Raw genomic sequence first — 26,096 nt, 5'->3', positions numbered from 1 at the left:
GTAGTATTGGAGTCTGCTTTTAGTGCAGGTAATATGGTCTTAGATGACACACGGAGCAAAATGTCACCAAAAACATTAGAGGTTAACGTGTGCCTCAAGGACTGGTTTGATGCAGATGATAGAGCACAAGGCAGATGATAGAGCACAAGATAGAAGAAGAGAAGACGACTCAACCGACTCACCTGAAGAAATATGAAGACCTGGAATTTGTAACTTGTACTTCACAATGTATTTGTACTTAATTTTTTTTCTTTTTTTCTTGTAAGTTGGTGGGTTAGAGGCAATGTTCTATGTTCTCCTCTAATAATTTTCTATATTAATAAAAATTTTAGGTGTCGCCCGGGTTCCTGGATAAATATTCTGGGCACAATCGATCTTTGTTTTTAAATTACTATTGTAAAGTTAAGTGATATTCGAATGCTAGGGAGTAATGCTAGGCAAATCGAGAAGAGGACCTACAAGGCGACCAAGCAAATTGGGAACAAAATAGCCCAAGTTGCAAAATGATTACAAAGTGAATTGCAAACTCATTTCCAAAATGACTTGCAAATTTTTTCACAAAAGGACATACAAAATGACTTCCAAAATGACTTACAAAATGACTTGCCCAAATGAGAATAGAACAATATAAATTAGAATAGAAAATGACAAATTTTTTTGAAACAAGTTGTTTCACGGAGTTCCGTGCAAATTTTCACGGCATGGGCCGTGCCTTGCCTAACCCCACCCTTTGGCGTGCCGGCACGGCACGGCCTGTTTGCCACCTCGAGTCGTAGAGGGTTGAAAAATAAGGAAAAGAAAAGGGAAAAGATATTCCCCCTCTGACGGATAAAATCCCCCCTTAACGTTATTCCTTCTTAAGTTTTAAAGTAGGGGTGCAACTCGGGTCGGGTTGAGGCCAACCCAACCCAACCCGAAGAACACTTCTTTTTTTTTCCAACCTGAACCCGACCCGACCCAATTTCCAACCCGACGAGGTTCGACCCGACCCAACCCGAGGAACCCTTTTTTTCCAACCCAAACCTGACCTGACCCGAGTAGAACCCGACCCAATCTGAATATTTAAGCTTAGAAAAACAATTTTGCATAAAAAATGTCGGGTTGAACTTGGGTCGGGTTGCCCAAACCCGACCCGAACTCAACCCGGGTTGGGAAAACTCGACGTGACTCTGAACCCGACCCGACCTAACCTGACCTGACCTGACCTTTTTTTGGGTTGAACCCCACGGGTTAGGGTTGGACCCGACTTGGCTCTGTATGGTTGCCGGGTTTTTTTTTGTTACTGGGAGTTATGTGGGAGAAAAAAATACCTTGGGAGATAGTTGTGAAAGAAAAGAGTCCTGGAAGTATCCTGGTAAAATAAAAATCCCATGTTTGGTTCACCGGATTATGGTGGGAAAAAAAAAAACCTTTGTTTGGTTGCTTGAAGTGTTGGGTAGAAAAAAATTCTTCTCAAGCTTATTTTTGGTTCCTGAGTTTATTTTTGTTCCTGGGGTTATCTTGGGATGGGATGAAAAGGCAATCATTACAAAAGTGGGATTAAAAAAGTCACCCCACAAGTAATCATTACATGAGTGGGATTAAAATAAACCTAGTGCTAAAAGGCAACCAAACATGGGATGGGACCAAAATTTAACTTACTCTCCCACAGAACTCCCCGGAACAAAAAAAAAAAAAAAAACCCGGCAACCAAACAGAGCAGGGGTGAATTTATTCTCAACCAGTGAACCATTTTCGCAGAAACCGTTGGGGGTGGGGGAATATCATTTCCCAAAGAAAACCTCTAAATCAAAATACAACGTCCCCTACTTTAGGCATTTCTTACCCGTCTCCTTATATCCCTAATAGCAACCTGCACTTGTTCTCCTTTCTAAACTTTTACTTATTTCTCGTTTTAGGGTTTCACCGTATTCCCTCCCGCCCTTCAGAAGGAAGAAAGAATAAGAAGAAAGTAAGGTTGGTTTTTATTTATTTATATTTTTTAATTCTTTTTTTGGTATTTCCAAATCATGTGATTTATGTTATTTCACGCTATATTTGCCACTCATCTACTAGAGTTTTTTTTTTTTTTTCCTTTGAATTCATTGGGTTTGCTGTTTTATTTTTTGTAGGATTTATGTGCTTCGCCTTGATCTATTAGAAGCAATTTTCACCTCCGTATATGTGTTTATTTCTGATTTAAGGTTTTCATGTTGATAAATGTGTAAAGGAAGTGCTTTGGATTTATTTCTGATTTAGTGTTTTCATACGTAACTGGATGCTTCAAATGTGGTTTGGAATTGACGCATTATTTTCCATGATCCATACACCTTAACAAAAGAATAAAGTGACCACTCTGATCATATCAGACTACACCTTAGCTAAGTTAAAAAAAAAATAGAGATCTTATTCTGTTATTGAGATACATATCACCTTTCTCATTAGAAAACTGAGATATAAAAGAAAACTCCTTGTGCTTATAAGTAATATGAAAATGAAAGGTCCAAATGACCCTTAACCTTTTACATGATGATGACAAAATAAAGGCAAACATATCTAGGTTTAATGGAGAAACCCTCACATTAGTCAACCACTGATAGGTTCTGTTACACCATTTTGATTATTTATTAATATAACGCGCCTTACTTGCAGTGATGGTGTTTTTCTTCTGCATTGGGTGCGTAAGTTCATGTGTTATTTCTTTTCTTTTTTTTTTTCCATTTATATGGTGCTTTGCTACTTTAATAATGTCTTATGAAACAAGGGACTTAAAACTAAGTATTGATTTAGATCCCACTTTTCTCTATTCTGTTAGATGGAAAAGAAAAAATAAGATCAACTACATAAATAAAAAAGCACCCCAACTGCCCATAAAACAATAAATATGCATGTCGCTCATGAGAAGGTGTTTCTCCATTTGGCAAAAGAAAAATATCAAATTCTGCTTTTCTTGCAAACTTATCTTCTTAAGAAAAAAATATATTGAGTACCCTCACATTTTTCATTTTGACTGGTAACAGTTTCATTCAAAAGGAAAAGGAAGAACGATATGGTCAACTGAAAAGTACAAAGAGAGAAACATGATACAAACAAACAAGATACAAAAAGAGAGAAAATAGAGATCAGGGAGGAAGGAAATCAAACATCTCCAGCCCCATTTTCCCCACACCATCCCTGGCCAATCTGTCTGCCACATTATTCGCTGACCTTCTAATATGCTTAAAGGTTATAGAAGACCCTTCTATTCGATCTTGGATCTCCTCGAAGAATTGGCTAACCTTCAAGGAGGGAAAACTGACCCGGAAAGTCACCTGATGACATTCAAGGAGTCCCTCCACAATCGTCTCATCCATACAATATTTATTCAAGCTCTTTATTCCTTGTTGAACAGCTCTAACCTCCGCCTCACTAGCGTTTGCTCTCCCAATTGGACCAGAGAAGGCCCAAATGACCTTGCCATTAGAATTTCTTAGGATACCGCCAATGCCCGCTAGCCCAGGATTACCCATATTAAAACCATCGAAATTTAGCTTGAGCAACCCATTCGACAGGGCTACCCAATCTTGGATGATCATTGGACGCATGTCACCATTAGAGCACACCTCCTTCCAACCCTCCCATAAGTCATAAGCCGAAACGAACCAAAAAGAAGGGAGAGACCTCACCCAAGTGACTGTCAAAGCTATTACTTTGATGAATAAGAAATGAGGAGATTTAGAATTCTAGCATTTCTTTCTTTCCATAGTACCTACAACGTTGCTAAGAAGCATACATTCCAGATTACTTTTCCTTTTTTCTTCCATGGAACCGCTGCCCACCCTTACAACACCTTTGGTAAATTTGATGGGAAAACCCAAGAGAGTCCAAACCTAGACAAGATGCCGCTCCAAATCACTTTGGCTACTTTGCACTGAATGAAAATATGCTCAATCGATTACCCTGCCTCTATGCAGAGGGAGCATTGGTCTACTATCCACATCCCCCGTTTCCGGAGGAAATCAACCGTTTGTATATGGCCTTGGCCAGCAGCCCAACTGAAGATACATACCGTGGGAGGAGCTTGGATCCTCCACACTTTAGCTTAGATGGAGGGCACAAAAAGAGGCACGGAGATGCTTGTAGAAGGATTTGACAGAGAACACCCCAAAAGAGTTCGAGATTCATATTCTTTTGTCCATCCCTAACGATTTAATGTAGCATCCGTCTAACATCTCAAAAAGCCTGGTTATCGATTCAATCTTCCTGTCAAAGAAGTTTCTTCTGAACCTTGGGCTCCAAATTACTCTGTCCCCGCATCTTTCAAAGCAATCACTTACTAAGACATCTTTGTATGCCGCTGCTTGAAACAAACTAGGAAAGGCGTCTTTTAAAGGAATAGCGGAGCACCAGGCGTCAATCCAAAATCTAATACGATCTCCTGAATACACCTCCACATACTTTTGAAAGGGAGAACCCTTACGACTTCCAAATTCAAAGAAGAATGAAAGAGTGAAAGATCTTGACATACTTGGTGAGAATGCGGTTTGTAATGATAAATGGGCTGCCTAGCTGAATTCCATGACACTGAGAAGTGGTTTTCTCCTTTTTCATTCAAAAGTAGAAACTCGCATGTGAGTTCCTAATGAAAACAAGCAACAATAGGAAGATTTCAAATGTCTCAAGCCTAAGAAAAGGTTTATTTTACTTAAGATACCTCTATGATGATAACTGATTCAAGTGAGTATTCTAAAGAAAATAATTGGTTTAAACATGAAGTCCCTTAGGTCTAAATTGCCACTTCATTCAATCCCCTATGTGTAAACATGAAGTCCTAATTGAAATGAGAAACCAAAAGCCGAGTTCCAAAAGAATTCTCAAAGCTATAAAGTAGTTACTTGGACCCCTTTGTTGATGATCATTTGATTCTAGAGAATATGGACAATAAGTGAGGCATTCCAATCTTCCAGGTGACTGGATATATCTCCAGTACAGGCTAAAGTTTATTTAGGCTTTACCTACTGCTGCTCTCCATACTTTCTTTCCTTTGTTCAATATCCTCTAATCTCTACCCAATGCAAATGTTGGAAGAGAAGTGAACACAGCCTTCTCTTCAGCTATTTCATATATGGGATCCTCTATTATTTGGTACACCAGCCCTTAGCTCAAGTTGAAGTTGTTGAATGCTGCAACCTTGAGGTCATAGATCCCTGCTCATCTTTTACTATTCAAAGGAAAGCGAAAACAGCAAATACTGTCTAAAAAGGTTTTCTGTTAGATTTACTAAACTATTCCCTCATACCGTGCCAAAAGAACTTAAGCTTCACAGAACCAACAAGGATTTCTGACTACCCATTTGAGTAATGCTTATCTGGTTAAGGTGGTTGCCATTGACTCCTGGATAATCCTTCATTTTTTTAGCAGTTGAGATCATTTAATAAGTGTTATTTGTGGTAATGTCAAGGTTTTGTCTTGCATTTAAGGGTCAACGTCAACGCTAAGTGATAATTTTCACTTGGAATAAGATTTTAAGGACCTCTCCATATCAAGTTTTACTTTTGCTAGTCACCATCAATGACTCATTGTTGAGTGCTATTTCCATATGCGAATTTCTGGAAAATTATTGTTACTCTTGAGGTTTTTATTTCTCAAAATTAAAATATTTTCCAAGGAAAATGTTATTCACAGCCCTTCCTTTCATAATGACACTCCCGTAAACACTTCTTAGATTGGCTGTTGATATCTTTTTGAGAAAAGATCTTTACCTATATTTTTCTAATGGGAAATTGATGTAGAGAGGGTCTTGGCTAGAGAGTAAGAGTTAATACTTCAAGTAGGATAGCTTAGTCACTTTCACCATTTTGCATTTACTTTTATATCTTTTATCATGGTAGGGGTAGTTTGGAAAGTAATTTTCATTGAGGGGGTAAAGCAGGTAGTTAGCTTGTATTAGGGTTACATATAAAACCCTTATCTCTCTCCTTGGGAGGAGAGCTTTGATGATTTTTTTGTTTGGAACTTAGAGTTTCTTTACAAGGAATTCCTGTAAATTTTCATTTGGAAGGAGTCTCAAAGCTTTTGCATGAAGTTTTCTCCCCCATCTATTTTCTCCTTGTGAATCAAGGTTTGAATACATGTTCTCGGTTTTGGCATCCCCGTGCCAAAAACCCTCTTAGATTCCTTGAAGCAATTTCATCAAAGAGGCAAGATCAAAAGTCCTCCATATTTAGGAGGAATCCAAGCTATTTTCATGAAGCACAACAAGGAAATCTCCAAGCATAAGCTGAATTTCAACTGTAGATGCATGCTGCTGGTTCAAAGGCATTTCAATTAGAGAGCTCCTTGAGAAGAAGCTGGAAATCAAAGTTCTAACGTTCATCTTCTTGGCATTTCATCGAGATGGTATAGCATGTTTTCTTTTAGATGGAATTCGATTCTTCACAGACCAATTTACTTGATGTGATCGTTCTTCCATCCATGCACCCAACTACCCAAGGACTTTGGATACGGTGAACTTTTTCTTTGGTTGAAAGAGGAAGAAGATGAATTTTCTATTCTTTGATAAGAGTTAATGTCAGTGCGAGGAAGACGTTTCTCGGCTCTGTTTCAGGTCATGAAAGGAAGCAGAGGATTGCCTGTTAGAATCCTCAACTTGTCTAGTACGGAAATGTTTTATAATTTCTTTTGCCCTTTTCTCCCTTCGTATTACTGCAGAGATGGAGAAATAGAATCTGCAAATTCTTTTCGGCGTTGTTTGAAGTTGAAGAAGGAAGTGGACCGTCGATTCTGCAGTTTCAGGTCCGCAATCCTCAATTTTCTATAGAAAAACGAAAAAGGACACAGAGGGCACACACATCTGAAGGTGTTTGGATCTATGTGACATTAACTGTTTGTTTGATTGCCGAACCAAACATTACCACAGCAGCTGAAAAAGAAAGTGGTGGAGTCTTTCAGGGTATTCATAAAAACATCAATTACAGTTTCTGATTGATTTCCAGTGAGAAAGAAGAGGACAATGTAAACAGCCTCAGATGCCACACAACAATAGCCCTGCCCATGAAAACCGATTTCCATACTATGTTTTAAATTTAGTCTTCCTATGAATTTGCCCAGTTTCTATCTATATAATTGTAGTGTCTTCACAAAGTTATTAGTGCCTGGTAATTACTGTTAAAGCAAACTGCAGATTTGTTCACTCAGTCACCATTTTGTTTTCGCATGCAGCTCACATCCCTTTTAATTTACAAGAGCTCATGTCCTAAAAAATTTCTGTCTGCTAAATTTGGAAAATACATTTGTTACTTACTGTCACTTAGGTTATCACTATCACGTATTAAAAAGTATTAAATTCCGATCTTTGTTTGGGAAGTACTTTCTTAGTTGCTTACTTCATTAAATCACACGGTTGCAAGGGTATATAGCATAGTAGCCGGAAACTCCTTGGGCAGGTGGGAAACTCGTTTCCTTAAAACGCGTTTGGGAAAGGTGGGAAACTCATTTCCTAAAAAGGTGGGAAACTCGTTTCAAAATGCATGAGAAACATATGAGGAACTTATATGAAACAAGTGAGAAACATTTGGAAAACCTATAGAAAAGGTATGTGAAACGTGTGAGAAATATGTGTGAAACTTACGAAAAGCTTTGTGCCTTTGTGAGATGCTGGACTTGCAAATGAAAACTAAGGCTAAACAGGTGCAAGGCCAACTTCAATTCACCAAAGCCAGGACCCTATCCGAACTTAGTTTTCCTTTATAAAAATCATTAAAAAAAAACACACAAAAATTGTGGAATAGATATTAAAAAGGAAAACAACAGCGTATACCATAATAAAAACTAAAAGTAAGAAACATCCAAATAGAAATTTGAACTTGACAAAATTTAAATCTACAAAATCATATATTTCATGTTTTCCTTGTGTTTCACATGCGTTTTCATTACCCTTTCCCTATCGTTTCTGAAACGTTTCTAATGTGTTTCCTAAGACGTTTCTTGTTTTTTTTTTATTGTTTTACCGTTTCTCGTTTCCCCCCTTTTTTTTCTTGCGTTTCCCATTTCCGTTTCCTGTTTCGCTTCACGAATCTGTTTCCCATCCCGGCAACTATGGTATATAGAAGTTAGAACTACCATCACATGGTCTATTTAACTGATTCACTATGCAACTATTCTCTAGTACAACAATACACTACAAACTGTGAACTAGTAACCGAGTACCCAGTAGCCACTTTAGGTCCTTCCCCATAGAACATAACTTATCGGTGCATGTATAGTGAATGTGCAAAAACCCGACCCGACCCGAGAATCTATCTTGGGTAGGTTCGGGTTTAGGAATCTCGTTTTTTTTTTTTAAAACCGACCCAACCCGATAGTTTCTTGGGTAGGGTAGGGTAGGGTTCTGGAAAACCCGACTCCCCAACCTGAGTTGCAACCCTACTTTTAGCTATAGGGTTTTAAATTTTAATTGAGGATTTTAAGTGACTTTGAGTCAATAGGGGTTGTAGAGTCTTCTCCCGTCTTAATCACTTAAGTCACTTAAACTTAAGTGTGTCTTAAATAGGCCCAACACATGCATTGCGAAAATTACGAGAGAGGGTATATGCTTTTCATCGGTTTATTACTTATATAGTTGTTGATTTTACTTAGAAGACTCGAAGTTTCATAACTCCAAGTTATAATAGGATTAAAGCTTTAGTCCTAGGAGGGTTCTTTTTAGTTCTGCTTTGTTTAAACTTTAAAGTGGGTTTCTGCTTGTACACATTATTATTTCGAATTTGAGAAATAAAGAAAAGAGCTTCAGCCCTACCTTACTATGTGGATTCATGACATGATTTTCTAGGAGGATTCCTGTAACCCTAAGGCGGATTGCCGGATTCCTTGGGCACTTTTTTCTGAACTCCCCCCGCGGCTCTCTATGTCTTCTACAGTGTGTGTTTTTTAATTGAATCAACCTGTTGTGCGACTGTGAATACTGTTGACGACATCAGCTTTTCCTTTCCTTTTTTCCCAGTTTCTTTCCACATTGGTTCTCAACATACTTGTATGTTCACATGCTGCAACAATAGATCTTTAACCAGCTTACTGCTGTTTTTTCCTTATAGATTTGCACAATGGCCCAACCGGGCTAAAAATTTCGAGTTTTTTTGTAGGTGGTTGCTTTTGACTTGACACTTTGGCCCAACCGGGCTAAAGTTTTCAAGTTTTTTGTTTTTTTCCCTCTCGTGTTGCATAGAGCACATTATATGAGTTAACAGTCTAGCTGCCCTTGATCTATGTCACAAATATCTCCGATATTTACAAAATATAGCGTTTTATTGCGAGATTTTGAGAAAACAACAAAATCCCGAACTAATCCCGAGATTTTAAAAGTAGAGCGATATTTTCGTTTTTATCATAAAATATCCTGATAATATCGCGATATTATCCCGATATTTTTATTTTATTTTTTCTTAAATTTAATATTTTTTAAATAATTTTAATTTTACAGTTTATTTCCCGATATAAACCCGAAAAAATTAATAAAAATTAATATATCCCGAGATTTTCCCTTGCCGAGAAATTCCCGAGAAAGACATTTGTGACATAGCCCTTGAGTAGAGTGGTTGTTGTTTACCTTTCCATATATTTCGATGAGGCTGTTGTTGAATATTATTTTGCTTTAGGAACATCTTGAATAACTCAATTAAAAGAGCAAGAACTAATGGAAAGCAAAAAAAAATTAAATGGGAATGCTTTTTATGTTTTCAAATTAAGAAAGGACAGAATTTGGGATGACCCTTGCTCCTCAGCACTTGGGAATTTAGGCTGCAATGTTGGGACCAAGGAGCTGAGTCCACTCTACCCGATAATAGAATAAATTAAGATATATATATATATATATATATATATATATATATATATATATATATACATATATATATATATATATATATAATCAGTGGAAAGATGCATTTGGTTTGGTCTTTTAGGACTGATTCTCATGCATTGGTTCATTGGTTCAATGGTTTTAGTACAAGTAATGGATGATGGAACGTACTCTTTTGAGTTGATAGTCATTGCTAAGGTGTTCTTCATTGTAATCAAATCTCAGGCCAATCCAACTCAGTATCCTGTTATATGAAATTTACTTTATCCTTTCCAGAAGGGCCTAATGATGAGATTTGCATGCTTGTAATCATAAATTTGAATGCTAGACCAGTTTGGCTTTTTTTTTTTTTTCTAGGAGGGCTTGGCTTTTGTCAACTAAAAGGTGTAGGAGTGCCAATTCTTTTTTGGAAAAAATACAGATACACCCCCTCAACTTTCTGACATTTTCAACGATAATCCTGACTTTTCAAAGTCATCAACGACACCCCCTGACTTTTCACCTTCCTGAAGCAGACCCCTTGACTTTTCACCTTATAGTTCAAAATTCATCAAAGACACCCTCTGAGAATTTCTTCATTCCCGTCCACCCCATTAAGTAACAAGAATTATTGAAAACTAAGGGGGTGTCATTGATGACTTCGAAAAGTCGGTTATCGTTGAAAATTTCAGAAAGTTGAGGGGGTGTATCTGAACTTTTCCCTTCTTTTTTCTATGTCAGAGGATCAAGAAACTCGTCATGCAGATTGATTATAATTGCATAATCTTTTGCATAGTTTGTCGCTTTGTAGTTTGATCTTGTGATTTCGTAAATTTTCTGATTATAAATTAGCTTACTTTTTTCCATTCAAAAAAATAAAATAAATAGCTTACTTTCTTTCTCTTGCTTCACCCATGCCTGCTTCATAATCATGAATGAAGAATTGATTAGTTGCTTCTTGTCTAATCAATGCATATAGGAAATGGATGCCAGCACCAATCAAAATGAGGTTATGGAAGATGAAGATTATGTCTTACTTGATCTTGATGGTGTTTGCGGACAGATTGACATCCCTGCCAATGCACCATATGTTCTCTCTGTAAGTGTGTGAATGTGCTTGTGTATGCGTGTGTATCTATGCCATGCCCATGGTTATTGATCTGTTAATGCGGCATTATGTATGCTTTTGTTATAAGCTTTTACTTGCTTTTTTTTTGTTTCTTTTGTAATTTCTACGATATGTGGACATGGGTTCGTGTGAGGAGTGTCGACTCAGATACGAGGTGTCTGGCATGGAAACCCCGAGAAATCTAGAAACGGGGACACGCCCGCATGCGTACTTACATATAAAACTACTAATCTCTAATCATAAGTCTCAAAGAAAAATGAGATAATCTAATAACAATGCATTCAACATTCTAATCGAGTTATCTTTATTTATTTGGTGTTTTAGGTTTAGGGGAGGTGCGATAACAACAAAAATTAGTTACAGAAGGGTTAATAGTAAAATAAGAGTTGGGATAGCTCAGTTGGGAGAGCGTCAGACTGAAGATCTGAAAGTCGCGTGTCAGATAATGGAGGAATATGAGAAGAACATGCGATCCTCTCGCTCGGGAGAGGTAGGAAACAGGTTCCATAATCAGAGAAAAGAGTGGAGGAAACTAAAAGGAAATTCAACATCGCGATCTTCTGGAGAGGAACCAAAATCAAAAGCCTTGGACAGTTCAAAGGAGCAAGAGAGAAGAGAGGTTGCTAGAAGGAAGGAAGGCAGCTTTGGTGATTGGAAGTGTTGCAAATGTAGATTTGTAAATTTTCGAAGGAGAGTAGAGTGTCTGAAATGCCATAAGATTTGGTCTGGTTTTGACATTAACTTTCCTTTGAACATTCCTCAGCCAACGATCAAGAAGTGGCGGTGGAAAAGGTAAATTGAGTGCCAGGGGAACAAGCAGGGATGGCAGACAGCTGTAGATCCCAGGATGAGGGTCTATCTTCCCCTGTAGACGTGGGCCGGATATTGCCGGAGGATACTCTCCCCCCTTGCCCAGAAGAAGTGTGGGTGGAAACAATTGAATTAAATCCAGTTTTTAGCACTAAAAGATGTTTCTGGGGAAAAATCAAGGAGAGGAGCTCTGAAAATATTCTCCATTTAAAGAGGTGGCTTCGAAGGTACGGAAATAATGATGGAGAAACGGGAGTTTTCCAAATTGCTCCTAGGGAGTTCGCTATTGTGCTGCTGGTGGAAGTAAACTCAGGGATGTGGAAAACTTCTTGGGTTAACGCCCCCGGGAATCCTTTTGAAACTATAGAAGAATGGATGGTAAGGTTTCCAGGTAGTTTTCTATCCTCATGGTGGTCAATCAAAGGCCTTTCCCCTCATGCTTGGTAGGTAGAGAATTTTCAGAAAATAGGATGCAGGCTGGGAAGAGTTCTGGCAACGGACAACTCTTGCGAGGCTGGAAGTGGCTAGAAGGAGGCTAAAATTCTCCTCATGACGTCTGAGATAGCCCCAAATTGTTTCAATTTGCCCGTGGTGATCGGAGAAACGATATTCTGGATTTCAGCTTCACGATTTCTCGATAAACTGTCATTATCTGAAATTTGTGTTGCGGAACAAATGGCTGACATTTTCCGGCATCAATTTTCCGAAACAGTCGGGGGTTCCGACATCGCATCGGAAGGAATCTCTCTATCGCAATTTTTCCAGCCGGCGCATGATAGCCGGTATTTTGAACCTCTATCGTGCGCGGCTCTTTGTTCTCCTGCGGATTGTAGGGATCATCCTATCACAGTTGATAGCGTGCCTGGAGCAGCATGCTTATCCTCTACTTTTCTTGAGCCACAAGTTTCTCTACCCTCTGGCCACATGTCTCGTAGTGGTTGGACAAATAGACGGCATTGCTCAGATGCGTCAAGTATTTGTTTAGTGAGGGAATCATCCCAGCCCGTTCAGATTGTATCATCAGAGCCGTCTGATTTTCTGCCTTTGAATCCTATTTTAGGAGGTGGGCTGCCATATCAAGTGGGCCGTAATGGGCATCTACCTATTGGACTTTCGCCCCTGAGGATCTGAAAAGAATGGTTTAGGGTTCCTGGGCAGTTTCTTTCTGATTTTATTAATTACCCTGGTGGGACCCAAATGGCCTCTTGTATCAAGTTCTAGCCCCTCTCCTCCTCCTCTCATCCTTCTATCTCCCCCTTCATCCCCATATTCATCTTCCCTCCTGTCTTCCTCCCATGTCTCGCTCCACCTGATAGACTCTGCTTCTGAGATTTGTCCTATGGCTGGGGTTTTGTCCTCCGAGAGATCGAGGGCTCGTTCTAGAAATATGGGTCCTTTGGTCTGTGTGCCCCCCTCTATCACTTGTGTCTTGGAGGAGATTGCCTCATCTCGATTCCTTGGAGTCCATCAATCTGACAGATGCATTTTCTGAAGTGATCCAAAGTCCTTCCAAGGGTGTTTCTAATCCTATCAGCAATAAGGAAGTCATCCCCTTAATCCTGGATGGGTCCTATATGGTGGAAGGGGTGCCTGAGAAAAGTTATATGGAAAATATGGGTTGTCATCAAGAAAAGGGAGGCCACCAATCTGTATTTATAACCCAATTTCTTCTCCTCTCTTCTGTGGATTGCAGGGAACAGGGCCAAGTACCAGTTTTTCAATACCTGATGACAGTAATACCTTAGTGGTTTCCCAAAAATCTTCCTTGAATCTGCACCCCCAGGTATTCCCAGATCAGTTAGTGGAAGTTCAGGGTCTAATAGATAACAGTCTCGTTGAAGATGGCCAGCAGGCCCAGCAGTGGTCAGATGCAGATAGTGGGTTCCTAGGCAGAAAGGATTTTGCCTTGGTGAAGATTGAGGAAAATATATTGCCCCTTGCAAGTGAAGATCCTAAAGAAGAAGTTCTGGAAGCCTTTGTGAATCATATTCTATCCACAAGCAAGGTGTTAGGCCTGGTGTACACTGGGCCTGAGGGTGTTTTGAGGAATATGTTCGAATTAGCAGAGAGGAGAGAGATGGAGATGAGAGATTTTTCTGATCCATCTAGTTTGGCTGGTATCAACAGAATGCTCCGGGAAATAGCTCGTCTAAAATCAGATGTGAATTATACAGGGACAGAGTCTAAAAATTCCTTGTCGAGAGGTAGAGTTGGTGGAAAAAGAAGCATAAGTAAGGGGAAAGAGATCAGTAAAATCAGTTCATAATGAAAGTTCTATCATGGAATGTTAATGGGCTTGGGTCCTTGGATAAAAAGGCACAGGTGAAGGAATTGGTTAGACTAAATAAACCAGAGCTGATATGTATCCAGGAAACTAAATTAGCTTCTGTGGATAGAACAACAGTAAAAAGTTTGGGGGGTAAAGCGCATTGGGATGTGGTAGCCTTGGATGCTGTAGGGGCCTCAGGGGGTATTTTGATTCTATGGGATCGATCAAGATGGGTGTTGCAAGATTCATGGATTGGTAGATTCTCCATCTCTGTTGCCCTATGTAATGTAGGAGACAGTACTGTGGTGACTTTTACAGGTGTATACGGCCCTATAATTAGAGCGGAAAAAAGACTTCTCTGGGAAGAGCTACGGAGTATTAGAGGCAAGTGGTCTTTCCCATGGTGCATTGGGGGTGACTTGAATGAGATAAGAAGCACCTCAGAAAGGCTAGGGTGCAGGAGATTGGGTCAGAATATGCTCGTTTGGAGATTTCATTCAATTTTGAGTTGGTTGATCTTCCTTTGGTTGGGGCACAGTTCACTTGTGCTAGAAATAGTAGAAAAAGCCGGATTGACCGTCTCCTTATTTGCTCCCAATGGATCTCTTTATTCTGTAATGTTTATCAAAAAGCGTTAGTCCACTCAGTCTCTGACCATTGTCCCCCGTTATTGGACCCTAGACTGGAGTCTTGGGGGCCTTGCCCTTTCAGATTTGAGCTGGCTTGGCTAGGACAACCTAAGTTTGAAGAAAGGCTGGGAAATTGGTGGGTTTCTCATCAAGCTTTTGGTCAGGCTGATGTAATAATTGGGGAGAGACTGCGTTTTGTCAAAAAAAAGATCAAAGAATGGAACTGTGACATAATTAAAGAGGAATCGGAAAGGAAATCTTGGCTTTAGCAAAGAATTAGAATCCTATCCTTAGTAGAAGAGGGAGGGGTAGCATCAAATGAGAAAAGGAAGGAGTTAGGGAAAATCAAAGAAGAGCATAAACGGATCCTACTTCAGGAAGAAATTTTTTGGCGTCAGAAAGGGTAAAGTGGTTGAAAGAGGGGGACAAAAATATGGAGTATTTTCATGGTATGGCGAGCGCAAGGAGGGGTAATAGGATTGAGGCCATTGAACACTAGGGTAGGATCTCCCATAACAAAGAAGAGATCATTTCAGAAATTGTAGACTTTTACTGGAAGCTCTATTCTTCTGAGCGGGTTGTTTGCCCTACCTTACAGCTTGTTGAGTTTGATTGTCTAGCGGAGGCAGACAGGGTTGCTCTGGAAAAACCATTTTCAGAAGAGGGAGTGCAGAAGTGTGTTTTTGCTCTTAGCAGAGGAGAGCCCTGGTCCCGAATGGTTTATGTTTAGCTTTTTGCCAGTCTTGTTGGGATTATGTGAAGGATGACATTATGAGATTCTTCTTGGAGTTCTATGAGGGGATGTCCTTAGATAAGGGTACCAGAGCGACTTTCATTGCCCTTGTCCCTAAAGTGCATGTGCTCTAAAGGTATCAGGCTATCGTCCGATCAGTTTGGTGGGTTGTTTGTACAAATTATTAGCTAAGGTATTGGCGGAGCGTATAAAGGTTGTTCTAAGGTTGTTCTTCCAAAAGTAATATCTGATTCTCAGTGTGCCTTTGTTAGCCAACGCCAGATTCTGGATTGTTTTCTGATAGCTATTGAAGCAGTGGACTTTATATCAAAATCTGGCGTAGGGGGCTTTGTATGCAAATTAGACATGGAAAAAGCCTATGATAGGGTTGAATGGCAATGCCTTGATTATCTGTTAGAAAAGATGGGTTTTGGCTGTAAATGGAGGTGGTGGATCAGAAGTTGTGTGTCATCTGCCTGGTTTTCTATACTCATAAATGGCTTTCCCAAAGGATTCTTCAAATCCTCAAGGGGGCTTCGTCAGGGTGACCCACTCTCCCCTTTCCTGTTTGTCATAGTTGCTGAGTCTTTGAGCCGTCTGATGTTCAAAGGAAGAGCTCAAGGTTTGATCGAGGGTTTCAAGATTGGACTCAATGGGGTGGAGGTTTCTCATCTCCAGTTTGCTGATGATATGTTGTTGTTTTGTTCGCCTAATATCAGTCAGGTTATGAATCTCAAAGCTATTCTCAGATGCTATGAAATTACTATTGGTCAAAGATCTAATTTTAACAAATCCAGAATGTTTGTGGTTAATGTCGACGATTCTCTGAGCAATGAGTTATCCAGGATTATGGGGTGCCCTATGGATAGGGGTTCCCAACTTCATATCTGGGTCTTCCTCTAGGGATAGGAAGGCCGATAAAACCTTCTTGGGATCCTATAGTTGAGAGAATTGAGAAGATGTTGGACACTTGGAAGCAGAATTTGGTATCTAGGGGTGGTAGACTCACTCTCATAAAGGCAGTTTTGGCAAACATTCCTATTTACCATTTATCCTTATTCAAATGTCCCATTAGTATTGTCAATCGTATTGAAGCTATTCAAAGGAAATTCTTGTGGGGTGGATCTAGTGGTAAGAAAGGAATTCCGCTTGTTGCTTGGGAGGATGTGTGTAAACGGTAAACCTATAAAAAGTGGTGGTTTGGGTATTAGGAAAATTAAAGAAGTTAACCATTCTCTTCTGGGAAAGTGGTTGTGGAGGTTTGGGGAGGAACAATCTTAATTATGGGCTAAGGTTATTGCTAGCAAATATGGGGTTCTTGGGAACCTAATGATGTTTATGATAAAAAGCCTCTTACAGTGTGGCGTGACATCATGTGAATGAACCACAGCTTCAACCAGGGAATTCGGTTCAGAGTCTACTTAGGGGATAGAATTGGCTTTTGGCATTCAATCTGGTGTGATTCCTCTCCTTTGAAGGATCTCTTTCCTTCTCTTTTTGTTGTAGCAGCAGATAAGGATGCTTTGGTGAAAGATTGCTTTGAAAGAAGGGATGACAGAGTAATTTGGAAACCTGGCTTTAGAAGAAGCTTCTTTGATAGAGAACTTCCTGAGGTGGCTAGATTTCTTGAGACACTAGAAGGATGCTTCATTCGCCGATCCGGTAAGGACAAGCGGGTGTGGATTTGGGATTCTATTGGGGTATTTACTGTCAAATCTTTTTATAATAAATTGGTGCCTAGTTCTGCTTCCCCTATTGAAGCGAAAGTGCGGTGTATCAAAGTCCCTCCAAGGGTTGGTGTGTTCAGCTGGGCTGCTATTCGAGACAGGATTCAGACGGTGGACTTTCTCAGAAAGCGAAATATGATAATAGTGGATCATTGTTCTTTGTGCTTAGAGGCAGGTGAGTCAGTCGATCACATACTCATTCATTATAGAGTAGTAAGGGAAGTGTGGAACTGTATTCTTGCAGGTTTGGGATTTCTTAGGTATTTCCTTCTAAGCTTCCAAATTTGCTTGAAAGTTGGTTGTTGGTCTCTTGGAAGAAGAAAGGGAAAGCTCTCTGGTCTATTTGTCTCCTAGCCACACTTTGGGTTATATGGAAGGAAACGAATGCTTGAGTCTTTGAGGGTGTAGCCAAATCGGCCCATTTTCTTTTCATTCGAGTTATAGCATTATCTATAGCTTGGGCGAGAAGTCTTCCACTTTTTCATTTCGTCTCTGCATATGATCTGTGGGAAGGTTGGAGGGTTATTTGCTTAGAGGCTATCGTGCAAAAGTGGCAAGCCCCTGATGTTGGTTAGTGGAAATTAAATTTTGACGGCTCTAGCATGGGGAATCCAGGTCCTGGTGGCATAGGAGGTGTCCTAAGGGACAACAGGGAAAATGTTTTATGGGCGTTTTCAGGGCCAATAGGCTTGGTTGACACCAGTGAAGCTGAAGTCCAAGCTGTTCACCAAGGGATTATTCGATTGGATAAGGATATTCTCGATCGAGTGATTGTGGAAGGCGACTCCTTAAATACTATTAGGTGGCTAAGGGGCCCTTCTATTCCCCCTTGGAGTTTTGCCCTTCTTTTTGATGGGATCTTTGATAAAATTGAAGGTTCGTTGGTCATTTTCAATCATGTGATGAGATCGGCTAATAGTGTGGCAGATGGTTTGGCTAGAGAAGGGGTAGATAGGCTAGCCCTAGAGTGGTTTGATTTTTTGCCCCCATAATTTGGGTTTATATTTGTTCTTTTTCTTCCCTTTTGTTTCTGTTTTCCTTGTATCTCTTCGGGTTGTCTGTCTTGGTAGCCCTCTCATTCTTTTAATAAAAGTTTTGCTACCATTCAAAAAATAAAATAAAATAAGAGTTAATGATAAAAGAGGAGGTAAACACAATATTTGATAATAAATAGTATTTCTTTTGATATGGTACAATAACTTCTTGACGCAACCACATAAATCTGATAATTCTAGCAGTATGTTTACAAGTGTCGATAGGATTGTTGATAAGTGTCAACACGCATTTTTGCTGAAAATTCAAAGTGTCGATTAAATCATAGTTTTTCTTCTTCTTCTTTTCGAGGGGGGATGGGGGCGTGGGTTCTTTTTCTGTGGGGCTTGCTTCTTCTACTTTTTTTTTTCTCTAATTTATTGCTCCCATTAAAAAACTGGATCCGTGCTTGGCTGGGAGGTCAAAGTTTTACCTTCTCTTATCCAAACAATCAAAAAGTGGTGTTTTCCAAAATTCAGGGATAGTTTCAACTATCAGCGGAGCAATTAATGCATTTTTTTTCAAGATAAAAAATAATGCCATTTTGGTTTTGAACATGAAGGCAAGAGCCAATTTTGTTGCATTCTGCTTTGAATTGTCCATAAGCTTGAGCCCATAATTAGACCGTAATTGTGTATGCTACTTTACATTTCAAAGAGTATTAGTCTGGATTGACTACTATCCGTAGCTTCCAAACATGTGATATACTTGTTAGTTCCATACTACACTAGACTTCAGTGGCTGATTTGTGTATCTGTTTCATTTACTTAGGGTTTGGACACACAGAATCCAGTGCTGGTTATTGCCAACAAATTGAAGCTGGTGAGTTATTGAATTGTTATTTCTATCTTCGCTTTGATAGTTAGATACCATAAGACCATAAATTGAAAGCAATACCAAATTTCTTTCTTAAACAAATAACTTTTGAAGATTTCTTGACATGATGAGAAGTAAAATTTTAATATCCCGACTGGTTTGCAAGTGAAGTAGTTGGCGTAGCCTGCTTTCTTGCCATTAATTTTATGGTAGGAAGTAGTCTATATGCGCTGAGGACTCCTCTTTCCTTAAGATGTACCTTTGAGATGCTTTAGGGCTAGGACCACCCCAAGTCTAATTTTAACTTTGTGGAGACGAAAGGATCTTACTTTGTGGTGGAAGTTATATCTTTTTAACTGATGTCAGACACTTTTTCTGGTTCGATTTACATATTGTGCAGTGTTTTTTTTGTATTGCACTATTTCGTAAGTAAATCTGGAGATGATTAAATACAATCATCTTTAAATCTTTATAGCATATCGGTTGCAGTGGTTTTCCCAACCAAATTTTGTTATCATCTTACTGCTTGCATGCTCTATTTTAATTAGCACTATTAAACATTTAATATACTTTATTTTGTACTAAATATTTTTCATCACTAACACCGGGTTTAAAACCTGTTAAGAACTCAAAAGTCATGGGTAAACTCTTTCTGTTTTTATTGAACTTGAGAAAACTCGATTGAGTTCCCGAAAAACTCGACCAGGTACCTTAAAAATTCAGCCTTGCTTCCCAAAATACGCTATCAGCTATATAAAAACTCAAGAAAATTGAAACGAAACATTACCTTTTTACTTGAAAACTTGACTAGGTACACAAGGGAATTTTGAGAAAGCTGTAACTGTTTGAATCTGAGTCAAGTTTTGAGTTTAGAGTTTTAGACCTTGCTCTAAATCATTGTTATTTTCTGGATGGAGGTTTAAAGCATGGTATTAGATTCATGAGAAATGAACAATTTCCTTACGCGGGCTACACTACAAAGCAACCTAGCACATACTAGACTAGAATTAGAAGGTTCACATCATACTCGAGATCTCTACATTCTTTTAGGTAATTTTTGCTTCCTCTTCCCACTTCAGGAGCTTTCTTGCAACCTTTTCCCAGTTTCTGCTATGCTAGTTTTTGTCTGTTTGGGAGATTAATGTCTGATTGTCTCTAATGAAGAGGGCTGAGAGCTCTATAAAGAAGAAATTAGGACTTTCTGCAATTTCTTGTTGGGTCATGAGGAGTGTGGTTTGTTTATGTTTTTAGGTGCACACTAGAAATGGATCATTCCGGATTAGATTGTTTGCATCTCACAGTTTTTAAGATTGAGATTTTCTTATGTAAAAACATTCACTCACTTGATACTCAACTAGAGGATTGGGTACAACTAAACCGGCCTTTCATTGAATTTCCCTCGTCAAATGAGACATTGCAAACCTCAAAAAATATTGGGAAGAGTAAAATGGAAAAATAAATATCTATTGGGTTTTTCCTTAAATTCAGCCTAGTCAATGAAAACTTGGTATTTACATTCGGTGCCCAGTTACGTCCAACTTTGGGTCAAGTAGTCAATTTTTGAAACATTGATTAGTCTTAATACAAAAGTTACGAAACTCTCGAGACGATGTTATGATCTCTTCTATTTCTTTTAAATCACGCTTATAATGGTCATTGACTTTTATATTTTATGTAATTTCCAATTCTTATTGTTGATCTATTTAGTCCTTTGCTACATGATGGATAGAAATTTTTTTTAGTTCACACCAAGTTACAACTTTTCCCGATTTTGTTAATCACCAAAAGCTTCCACTCTGTCGTCTTTTTTGTTCTTTCTCAGGTAGGAGAATACCAAGAAACAATTGGGACATGCTACATCTTCTCTGAAAGTGGTGAGTCTAAGATACTTTTTTGCAATCTAATGCCACACTGCATAACCTTCTTGAGGAAATGAGGAGATTACACATGACATTTTGGACCTATGCCTCAGCCTTTTTTTTTTTGGACGGTGCTATGCCTCTCATCTTAATTATCTTATAAAATGACAGACCATAGGTTGGCTCCACAAATCCACTATTTGGCCTGTTTGGAGGAGTTAAGAAGATAGATGGAAGTATGAGATTGTGTATAGATTACAGAGAATTGAACAAGATTACTGTAAAGAACAAATATCTGCTTCCGTGGATAGATGATTTGTTTGTTCAATTGCAAGGGGCATGTGTGTTTTTCAAGATCGACCTTCGATCGGGATATCATCAGTTGAGAATCAAATCAGAAGACGTTCTGAAAACAGCCTTCCGAACTCGGTATGGCCATTATGAGTTTCTTGTTATGCCATTTGGTTTAACCAATGCCCCGGCAGCTTTTATGGACCTAATAAATAGGATATTCAAACCACTATTGGACCAGTTCATGGTTGTGTTCATTGACGACATTCTGATATATTCTAGAAAAATGTGAATTCTGGCTTGACTCAATCTCCTTTTTGGGTCATGTGATCTCTAAAGACGGTGTATCTGTAGACCCAAAGAAAATTGAGGCAGTAACATTATGGAATAGGCCGAATAATGTTCCTGAAATTCGTAGTTTTCTGAGATTGGCGGGATACTACCGCCGTTTTGTTCAGGACTTTTCACGTTTAGCTGCCCCTTTAACCCGTTTGACACGGAAAGGGACAAAATTTGTTTGGTCTGAAGATTGTGAAAAGAGCTTTCAGGAATTGAAACAAAGGCTAGGTTCTACTCCTATCCTAACATTGCCTGTTAGTGGAATGAGATTTGTGATTTACAGTGATGCCTCGAAGAAAGGCTTAGGATGTGTGTTGATGCAGAATGGCAAAGTGATTGTGTATGCTTCACGCTAGTTGCCTTATGAAGAGAATTATCCGACTCATGATTTGGAATTGGCAGCGGTTGTGTTTGCCTTGAAAATTTGGAGGCCTTATCTGTTTGGAGCACCTTGTGAAATCTTCACTGATCATAAGAGTCTGAAGTATATCTTTACTCAGAAAGAATTGAACATGAGACAGAGGCATTGGCTAGAACTGTTGAAGGACCTTAAGAATCCTATTCAACCTGATATATATTATGAAAAGACAAAAAAGATACACTACGTACTTTGTCTAGATTAAGTGTAACTGTGTAAGGGAATTTTAGTAGTTTAATTTTTCCTTTTATTTTGGCGAATGATATTATTTGAAGCTTCGTATAGTCGACCCACATTACGTTAACATGATTTGGACCCTCCACTTGGTGGGTGCCAATGTGGAGACAGCATTACCTATGTCACAAAAATTGCCCACACTTTGAAAAAATTTCAAAAAAAATTGTGGAAAACAGGTAAATTAAAAAATTGTCAAAAGAAAAATATCGTGATTTTACCGTGAATTTGTCACATTTTTACATTTTTTTTTGAAGAGGACACATTTTTACATTTTTCTCCCTTTATAAGGGGCAAATGGTCTTGCTTTCGGGTTAACATGAGAAAACCCAAAACTTGACGTAGGACGATTGAAGTAAGGAATAAATGAAGATCTAATACTTCTCTTTGATACCAAATTGATGCAAGATAGATCAATAGAAGGGGAATTAGGGGTGGAAAGGATGGGAGAAAATCAAGGATTTGAGTCTTAAAATAGGTGATTATATTGGAAAAATATTTCTAGGAGGTTTACTTTAGGATATGTTTGGAGTGGTGCAGACATATGCCAGGAAGCTGTAGAAGAATGCTGGAAAGGTGAAATGAGTTTTGGAGCAAAACGAGAGAGACACGGGATAGGGATGGATTTGAATGATGTTTCTAAGGTCGAGAAAATATTTTTTGTATTGATATTTAGGGGTTTGGGTGGAATATAGGTGAACTAATTAATGCAAGAGTTGTTTAGGTAAGATTAATGGAGGTTTGGGGTTTCCCAGAAAGTGGTTTATAGGAAAAAATTAAAAAAAAAAGAAAAAAAAGAGATACGAAAGACATAGATAGAAAGGTTGGAATCTCACCCACAAAAACCCAGGGCTTCACACCAAGGGTTTCTAGGCATCACACCTTAGGGAAATTATACTTCACGTCCATGATTTGTAAGAAAGCAAGATAAAACAATTTTTCATGCATTCATCCATATCATTACACAGAATAATAGAAAAGTTCCTTGAGCCTGACAATATATAAGAAAAAAGAAGAGAACTAGAAAGTTCTAAAACTAGAAGAAAAACTTAATACTTTTGGACCAAAATACCCTTCAATAACTTAAAACTTTCTCCCACTTAAAAATTCTCGTAATACATGGGGCTATTTAAAACACTCATAACTCAAATAAATTTAAGTGATTTTGATGGGAAAAGACTATGGTACCCCTACTATGACTGGCCTTAAAAGAAATCTAAAAGGCACTTAAAAATTAAAATATGGGCTTAAGATGGTCCCCATCAAGACCCTTTCCGACTTTCACACTATAATCGAGAGAAGAGAAATGAGGAAGGAGGAGAAAAGAAGCGAGGAAGAGAGATAATGGAAAGACATGATTTGGGAGCTATACTCCCCTAGTCCCCTCAACTTTTATTAAAATTGAAGTCATACATGTAATAATGATAAGTGTGACCTCGAGTACAATATATACATGACTCAACACTATCAAAAACTGCCCTAAGAGAGTGTCCTACACCATATAGATAAACTCTTTTCACAACGCTTTTCTTCTAAGACATGAACATTCTAGATGTTTCCTACACAAATTCTAACTTTGAAACACTTAAAAAATCTTTAACATTCTACAATCCTTTTAAAACAAAAGTAGAAACTTTCTATAGAACACTAACCCAAATCTCTTTTAAGAAATAAGTTTTTATTCTAAACTATTTCTAATTATAAAATGGTCCTAATTCAACCTTCATCTTCCTACTTCAACTTCAACATCTTCAATTCAAATACAAACTCCAGAAGCTTCATAGTTCAAACAGTCCCAATAAAAATATTCTGAACATTTAAATAAAAATCCCAAATTAATGAAGTTTTTTTTCTTCAATGATCATCCTTTTGTAATTTCCAGTTTGAAGGACTTGTGAGTTTGCAATGCATCGGTAAGAAATTGGCTTTTCAGATCACAGATATTGTTGGGATAGTAGTTTTTCAAGGATAGTATTTGATTTTAACTGTCTAGAGAAATCCTTTGGCTTATATTATACTTTCTTATTTGTCCCATTCATATTCAATTTGTCTGTTTATTATGCACACCTGAGTGGACAAGCAAGGTGAAGTAAAGTGGGGTTTTTTATGTTGACATCTTTTATGGGAAAAATAAAATTTCTAAAAATATGAGTTCTAATTCAAATCCAATTAAGATCCAAATATTTAGGATCAAATCAACGGTAGTTGGATCTGAATCGAGACCATACCTTCTTCTTCCTAGTTGGATCATGACCCCAAAACACCCTAATTTCAGCTTGAATCCTGCCTGTTGTAGCCTTACGAGACCCTGTTTGTAACCCTCATTACTCTCGCACAACTTATTCCTCATGCATGTTCTGTCAACTAAATTGTATTGACAAAACAGAAAGAGTTAATTGATACCTCTGAATGTTTACTTACTGAGTTTTAGAATTTATTTAATACCAATCAGCGAAAAAATTGAGATGAACCCATATAAAAATCCTAAAACCCTGAAAGGGCTAACAAAACCCTTGCCAACACCCTGAAACGGTCCTCTTCTTTTTTTTTTTTTGAATTTTCTTTTGCTTGCTTTTATTTTTTGATGAGAGGAGTTAGGGCAACGATGATGAGTGCTTCTTCTGACACCTCTTGTATGAGAGGGGGCTCTGTTTTGGGGCCTCTTCTTTGAGCAAAGTAGCAACTATCTGAGACCACTCTTCCATTCCTCTGTTTTTTGCTCAAAAAAAAGAAAAAAAGGGAAGAAAAAAATAAAAATAAATAAAACACCAAGTGTGTTCATCGTTATTCTATTTGGCAAAGATTTCTATTGTAATTATACTTTATTGTCTGAGGAAATGCTATCATGGTCACAACTGTGGTTCTCCACCATATTTTGTCATCGCCATTCAATGGGGTACGCTTCTAAAGTGATCGTACCATTAAGCTGGTGGGCTGCAATATGGTTTGACATTGGCCTAAAAGTCACAGTGGTTATACGATTATAATCATCCAATTGATGTGATTTTTGAAAAGTGAGCATGGACTGTTGCTCGCTCGTTATAAATTGTCCTTTTGCAGGCTATCAGATGGAAGGCAGAGATCGTTCAATCGCTGCGAATTTTGGGTTATGGACCATGCCTATATTGTGGCTCACCAGATCAATAGTCTCAGTTATCTAACATGCTTGCCACTTGTATGGTGGAAATGATGAGACATAAAGCTATGAAGGAGAGGTCCAGTGGCAACAATGCCAGCAAACCCTGTTAGTATGATCCAGCAACTAATTATGGCTAACTCAAAATAGTTTGAGAATATCATCTGAAAGTGATATTTACCTTGAAATTTTTTAGTCCTGTTCCATAATTTGAAACTTTACCTTAGATAGCATTTCATTCTGAACTGCTTTCCCTTCCATTGTTCTTTTTATAATGACTGAGCAAAATACTGAAGTGAATTCTCCTGGCAGCTGACAGTGCACCAGTTGTGCACGAGGAGACAGGACCATCAGATGCAAACCTTTTCAAGGGAAAATGCATTGTTGATCCGAATCAAGCCCCGGCCAAGGTAGTGAAGCCCATTGCTCACCTTCATAAAGTTCTCAAATTCAGATTAGTACCAGAAGACCAACATTCAGATTGAAAGAGGTAAAACTGATTGATTGAGTGTTGTGAAGAAATTTCTTGGGATACCTATCCTCAAAGCTACAATCTTGGTCTAAAGACGAGACCTTTTACCAACAAGGCAGCCAAGAAGTTGGTGCGGTTTGGTTGGAGGTTACTGTTGCATACTAGTAGTTTTTGACTGTCCATGTTCGCATATAAAACACATTATTGGATGTTAGAAGTGGGTGTTTGTGTGGTTTTGGGGCCGCACGAGATCCAACGCAGGGCCGGTTTGAATCAATCAAAGATGGGGACCCTTTATGTTGCAGTGGGGTCACTGAAGCGTTCATCTTGAGCTACTTTTGTAATATGGTTGATTTTAGTATCCCCTAGTCGTGACAATGATGTCCGTTATATTGCTTTTTTTAGGCTA

General features: G+C 38.5%; 1 protein-coding gene and 1 non-coding gene across 4 annotated transcripts; both read left to right on the top strand.

Annotated features, from left to right (window-relative positions):
• The first annotated feature begins 1,658 nt into the window (after positions 1–1,658).
• LOC143861748 (uncharacterized) lies at positions 1,659–26,096 on the top strand. Of its 3 annotated transcripts, XR_013240009.1 has the most exons (6): positions 1,659–1,956; positions 10,773–10,892; positions 18,894–18,944; positions 20,761–20,812; positions 25,140–25,323; positions 25,528–26,096. XR_013240009.1 is itself a non-coding variant. In XM_077372643.1 (5 exons), the coding sequence occupies exons 2-5, from the start codon at positions 10,776–10,778 to the stop codon at positions 25,698–25,700; spliced, it is 393 nt and encodes a 130-aa protein (XP_077228758.1). In that variant the 5' UTR covers positions 1,664–1,951; positions 10,773–10,775; the 3' UTR covers positions 25,701–26,096. The 3 variants fall into 3 exon arrangements, 2 of the variants coding, with proteins under 2 accessions (XP_077228758.1, XP_077228757.1); XM_077372643.1 differs by lacking the exon at positions 25,140–25,323 and having other exon boundaries at positions 1,664–1,951; XM_077372642.1 differs by lacking the exon at positions 25,140–25,323 and having other exon boundaries at positions 1,666–1,956.
• Positions 24,678–24,773, top strand: LOC143862782 (small nucleolar RNA snoR1). Its single transcript, XR_013240491.1, has one exon. It is a non-coding gene; the product is annotated as a small nucleolar RNA snoR1 (small nucleolar RNA).

This window comes from Tasmannia lanceolata, unplaced genomic scaffold (genome assembly GCF_043159265.1).
Source record: "Tasmannia lanceolata isolate RefF3 unplaced genomic scaffold, GAP_Taslan_0.1 ptg000037l, whole genome shotgun sequence".
Classification (NCBI taxonomy): Eukaryota; Viridiplantae; Streptophyta; class Magnoliopsida; order Canellales; family Winteraceae; genus Tasmannia; species Tasmannia lanceolata.
This window is presented reverse-complemented; position numbering and strand designations above follow the sequence as displayed.